The following is a 6,000-nucleotide window of genomic DNA, read 5'->3' as shown; positions in this document are numbered from 1 at the left end:
CAAGCACAGATAATGAGCCAATATGACTGATATACAGTGTGGATATATAGATATATATATATATATATATATATATAAACACACACACACATATACACACACACATATATATATATATACACAGTATACTGCCAGTTTCCATTATCACGAATGGCGGCGGCAGCACCCGAGAGCCAATCGGAAAAATTGTCTGAGGTGCCGAAAATGTTCCCCCGGCGGATTAGGACCCCCCTGTACTGCTCAGGCGCGGCCCTTGCGCAGTACGAACCTCAACTGAGCCCCCTTGTACTGTGCAGGCGCGGCACAGAGTTTCTGAAAATAGACGAACATATAGAGCTGAGGGCCAGCTATCACATATGCCGCACGCCCCCGATGCTAGTGCTACTCTGCAAGGGGCGGGGGTGATTTTAACAATAAAGTACACATCTTAGCGGGGCGTGTTATTGGGCGGGTTTTGCAATGGCAATGTTCATGGGCGGATTTGCACGTTTAAATCAGATGGCCAACACGCCCCGCTAAGACGTGTACTTTATTGTTAAAATCACCCCCACCCCTTGCAGAGTTGCACTAGCATCGGGAGGAGCGTGCGGCATATGTTAGGCCTCGTACACACGACCGAGTTTCTCGGCAAAAACAGCAAGAAACTTGCTGGGAGATATTATTTTGCCGAGGAAACCGGTCGTGTGTCCATTTTCGTAGAGGAAACTGTCGAGAAACTCGATGAGCCAAAAAGGAAGCAAGTTCTCTATTTCCTCGACGGGAATGGAGAAACTTGCCTTGTCGAGTTCCTCGACAGCCTAACAAGGAACTCGACGAGGAAAACGATGTGTTTCGTCCGTCGAGTTCCTCGGTCGTATGTATGAGGCTTTATAGTCATTGTGCATGCGCCGTGTAGAGCTGACTCTCAGCTCTACATGTTCGCCTATTTTCGGAGACTCAGCGCCGCGCTTGCGCAGTACAAGGGGGTCCTTATCCCCCGGGTGGAAATTATTCGGCAGTACACCGGCATCGCTGAATTCCAGGACAGGTAAGTGTCCTAATATTAAAAGTCAGAAGCTACAGTATTTATAGCCGCTGACTTAACATTTATGGAGGGGGGGGGGGGCTGGAGTTCCGCTTTAACAACTAAGGTGAAGTTATATACTTACTTCAGTGAATCAATTCATCAGTCAATCAATCAAGTGCTAGATAAAATCCTTTTTTTTTTCTTTTTTTTTCACCTACACATGATTGAGTATTAAAGTGAAGTTCTCTTTAGTTACCGACATTTTTAATTGCTAAATAAACAGCCTCTGCTCATTTTGCAGTCTTTGCTCATTTAGTAAATAAATCCCAATATGGGAGCAGGCCCAGACAGAAAGACTTTTCGTGTTCTTCTTATGTGTCAGTATGCCTGCTACTTGCGATCTGAGCTAGGGGTTCGATTTCGATTTCTACCCTTTACTTGCTTGACACGTGCATAAGCAGCAATTGGAGAGTTCTCAAGTGGAAACGTCAGATTTACAGCTTGACGTGAACCTTTTCTTTCTGGGTGACTGAAAGATGATGTGCTCTCTGAATCCTTAGTGCAGGTGACTGAATTAAGTCTTGGAGTGGGAGGCCTGTATGATTAAAAGAAAACAATAAATAATAAAAAAATAAGAAAAAAAAATGAAATGATGACTAGAGCCAGCAAACTGTCCTGGAACCTGAGTGGAACCTGTCCTGTTAAACCGCTGTATGGTCTTGGCCACCAAGCTGCAGCTCAGTTTCAGGGTCTTGGCAATCTTCTTATAGCCTAGGCCATCTTTATGTAGAGCAACAATTCTTTTTTTCAGATCCTCAGAGAGTTCTTTGCCATGAGGTGCCATGTTGAACTTCCAGGGGACCAGTATGAGAGAGTGAGAGCGATAACACCAAATTTAACACACCTGCTCCCCATTCAGACCTGAGACCTTGTAACAATAACGAGTCACATGACACTGGGGAGGAAAAATTACTAATTGGGGCCAATTTGGACATTTTCACTTAGGGGTGTACTCACTTGCCAGCGGGTTTAGACATTAATGGCTGTGTGTTGAGTTATTTTGAGGGGGCAGCAAAAGTACACTGTTATACAAACTGTACACTCACTACTTTATATTGTAGCAAAGTGTAATTTCTTCAGTGTTATCACATGAAAAGATATAATAAAATATTTACAAAAAATGTAAGGAGTGTACTCACTTTTGTGGGATACTGTATATCTCTATCACTGCAGACCTAGTGAACGTTATTGAGGATACTGTAAGACCTCATTCATCCTCGCAGTGTCAAACCCGTGTTTATATGTTTTTAGAGGACAATTCTTAAAGAGGTTGTAAACCTTCCTGTTTTTTCACCTTAGGTGAAAAAACATCTGACTATTAGCCGCCCCCCAGCCCCCTGTTTTACTTAAATGAACCTCGGAAAGTCCCGCATCGAGAAAGCGCTGGATCTTTGCCCGGGGTTCTCGGCTCTTCATTGGATAAATTGATATAAGCGCAGCCATTGGCTCCCGTTGCTGTCAATCAAATCCAATGACGTGGGCGCCGGGGTTGAGTCCTGCATTCGGCAGCTATGGACATCGAATGCATGACTCAGGAGCGCGCCCCCAAGGTAACCCCCTTGGGAGAACGCTTCCCAGAGGGGGTTATCTGATGCGAGGAGGAGCCGAGAGAGCCACAGAGGGACCCCAGAAAACAGTGTTCGAGGCCACACTGTGCAAAACAAGCTGCACAGTGGAGGTAAGTATGACATGTTTGTTACTTAAAAAAATTAAAAAATAACCTATAGTGTCACTTTACTGCATATACAGTATATGCAGGTATTGAACTTTCAATAGCGTCATTCAAATTCAGCGTTTACTGGCATTTAGATGCAGTCAGTTTAGCTGCATTTAAAGAAAATAGAATTCTGTGCATCAAGGATCCAATTAGAAACTCTAAAATACAGCTAAACATGTGTAAACGCAGAAAACCCTGCTTTACAGAGTAACGCCACTTTTGTTAGGAAAAAAAAAAAAACCCTCTGGTACATTGCAGGGATTTTGACAAACTTTGTTGCAAAGTTCTACCTGTTTCTACTCTGAAGAAAACGCTGTTTGATGTCTACAGAGTGAATCTGAATGGGAGTGAATTTTTCATTATTCATCAGCTGATGAAATTGCAGTGTTCTTTTTTTTTAATATATATAAACTTTATTTGATTTTATATTATAAACAAACAAATGTCAACACATATACTAGTAGAGTTTATTGACACTTTCTAATATAATTAACCCCCAAGGAAAAAATCCTCCATATGTTTGTCTCTCTCATCCCATTTATTCGCCTGCCTTTCTCCTCATCCTTTTCACTCTCTACTCTACATCAGTTTTTCTGTGTAATTTGTAGTTTTCTTAAAAACCATGCATTTTTACCATATACTATTGAATCTTTCTACCAGGCCCTCCTCTCTACTACTAAGATATTCCATTTTAAATATGTAGTTTATTCTTTCCAACCATTCCTTTAGGCCCCGTACACACCATAGAATCCATCCGCAGATAAATCCCAGCAAATGGGTTTCAGCGGATAGATCCTATGGTGTGTACACGCCAGCGGATCTTTTTCCGCGGATATATCTCCCCTGGGATGGATTCCAGCAGATCGGATATTTGCTGACATGCTCAACAAATCCATCTGCTGGAGTCCATCCCAACAGATGGATCCGCTGGTCTGTACAGACTCACCGGATCCATCCGTCCGAAGGGATCCCCCGCATGCGTCGTAATGATTCGACGCATGCGTGGAATTCCTTATATGACAGCGTCGCGCACGTCGCCGCGTCATAATCGCGGCTATGGCGCGACACGTCATCGCCAGAGGATTTCGGCACGGATTTCAATGCGATGGTGAGTACACTCCATCGCAGAGAAATCTGCTGAAATCCTCGAGAGGATTTATCCACCGAAACGGTCCGCTGGACCATATCCGCGGATAAATCCTCCCCTGTGTATGGGGCCTTATTGTCGGTTTTCCCAGGTCTAGTCATTTTTGGGGTTTTGTTCCTTTCGCTGCATTTAATAAGTATGGGATCAAAGTTCTCTTATGTTGTTTTTTATGAATTAAATTTCATACTTTAAAAACATTTCTTGTCAAATCCTATGTGCCTTCATCAAGTGCTCTGTACTTTCTTGGTATCCATAATTTCTTATCTAGATGTGTTTTACTCATGCTTTCCATACCAACACATCTTTTTACATTTTTTGTATTTGTCCATTCTATCATTCGTGCCATTATAACTGCGTTGTAATATCTTTTTAAATCTATATCATACCAATACCCGAAAATTGCAGCGTTTTATCGAGACAAAATGGCCTTCATCCCATTGGAAACGAATAACCCTTTGGGAGTATCTCACTAAAAATGAATGTTGCCGAGAATACCTAAAATCTGACTTTTATCTTAGTCCAGACTTCTGGGAAAATCAGTAAGCCAATAACACATGCAGAAAGTTACATTTCCGTGTAACAGATTTAAAAGGAAAGGTAATTTTTCATAACATTCAATTACAATACTGCTTGTGTAGCTATTGTATATGCCAGGGGTCGCAAATTGCGACAACAAATAGCGACCTGGCGCTCGGGGAAGCTTAGGCCTGCAGAAGGCTCTATTACCGGCCGGTGCGGGCCCGCCGCGATCGCGCAGCACCGCCCCCACCTCCGCAGCGGGCCCGCGTTGGCCGGTAATTGAGGCCGCGGCTTTGTGGCCTTCTGCAGACCTAAGCTTCCTTCTGTGATCTGGCGCCATCTTGTGGTGGCCATTGGCATGACAAGTAAAACAGCAATTCTAATGTATTTTTCACTGCCATCTCCTTCCCTCTAATTAGAGCCCCCAAACATTATATATTTTTTTATTCTAACACCCTAGAGAATAAAATGGCAGTCATTGCAATACTTTCTGTCACACCGTATTTGCGCAGCGGTCTTACAAGCGCACTTTTTTTGGTAAAAATACACGTTTTTTAATTAAAAAAAATAAGACAACAGTAACGTTAGCCCAATTTTTTTATATTGTGAAAGATAATGCTACGCCGAGTAAATTGATACCCAACATGTCACGCTTCAATTGCGTCCGCTCGTGGAATGGCGAAAAAAACTTTTACCCTTTAAATTCTCCATAGGCGATGTTTAAAAAATTCAACAGGTTGCATGTTTTGAATTACAGAGGAGGTCTAGAATTATTGCTCTCGCTCTACCAATCGCAGCCATACCTCACATGTGTGTTTTGAATACCGTTTACATATGCGGGCGCTACTCAGGTATGCGTTCTCTTCTGCACGCAAGCTCATTGGGACGGGGCGCGTTTTTTGGCTTCTAACTTTTTTAGCTGGCTCCTAGATTCCAAGCAAATTTGTCAAACCCTGGTATATGCAATATTTTTTTTTATTTGCTATTTTTTTCCCCACAAAAGTGGAGTTACACTTTAAAGCAGAAGCATCGAGGGCAGGAAAAAGCGGCCTGGGAAGCATAAAAGCTGTTATACATTAGGCTACATTCACACCTGCACTCCTGGGTTTAGCTTTTTTAAGCTCAGTAATGAAAATGTAGATGTAGTCCAAATGGTTCATGACATGAAAGGATAGTGACAAAACACTTACTTCACTGAGCTGCTTCTGCTATTATTGTAAGCAGGTTGAGATTCTGGAGACATTTCCTCTCTATTGGGTGTGAGTGTCCACAGCCGAGTCTGAGGAATTATCTGAATGAATAAAAATGTGTAAACATTGTTATTACAGCAAAATGTATTTGTACAGCACTACGGTACTTTATTAAAAATGTCTTATTCCTAAGTATTAGTTCTTAGGTGCAATAACCTTAACAACCAATCAGAATCCAGATCAGTGGCGGCCCGTTTATAAAGAGCGCATGAGCACTGCGCCCCCCCCGCCCATGCATACGGCCCCATGATCTACATATCAGGGTGCCGGACCATGGATTCCAATAGTGGGGAAGTGTTTT

General features: G+C 42.6%; 1 protein-coding gene across 1 annotated transcript in view; it reads right to left on the bottom strand.

Moving 5' to 3' along the window:
* Positions 1–856: 856 nt before the first annotated feature.
* Positions 857–6,000, bottom strand: part of CCDC157 (coiled-coil domain containing 157) — a 29,895-nt gene continuing 24,751 nt past the window's right edge. Inside the window, exons 10-11 of the mRNA XM_040352029.1 lie at positions 5,640–5,740; positions 857–1,601 (exon numbers count right to left, since the gene is read on the bottom strand). Of these exons, the coding sequence (XP_040207963.1) occupies positions 1,397–1,601; positions 5,640–5,740 (306 nt within the window). The 3' untranslated portion in view covers positions 857–1,396. The remainder of the gene's footprint in view (positions 1,602–5,639; positions 5,741–6,000) is intronic.

The sequence above is a fragment of the Rana temporaria genome, chromosome 1, assembly GCF_905171775.1.
Source record: "Rana temporaria chromosome 1, aRanTem1.1, whole genome shotgun sequence".
NCBI classification, from domain to species: Eukaryota; Metazoa; Chordata; class Amphibia; order Anura; family Ranidae; genus Rana; species Rana temporaria.
The sequence above is the reverse complement of the archived record's forward strand: the minus strand, read 5'-3'. Positions and strand labels throughout refer to the sequence as shown.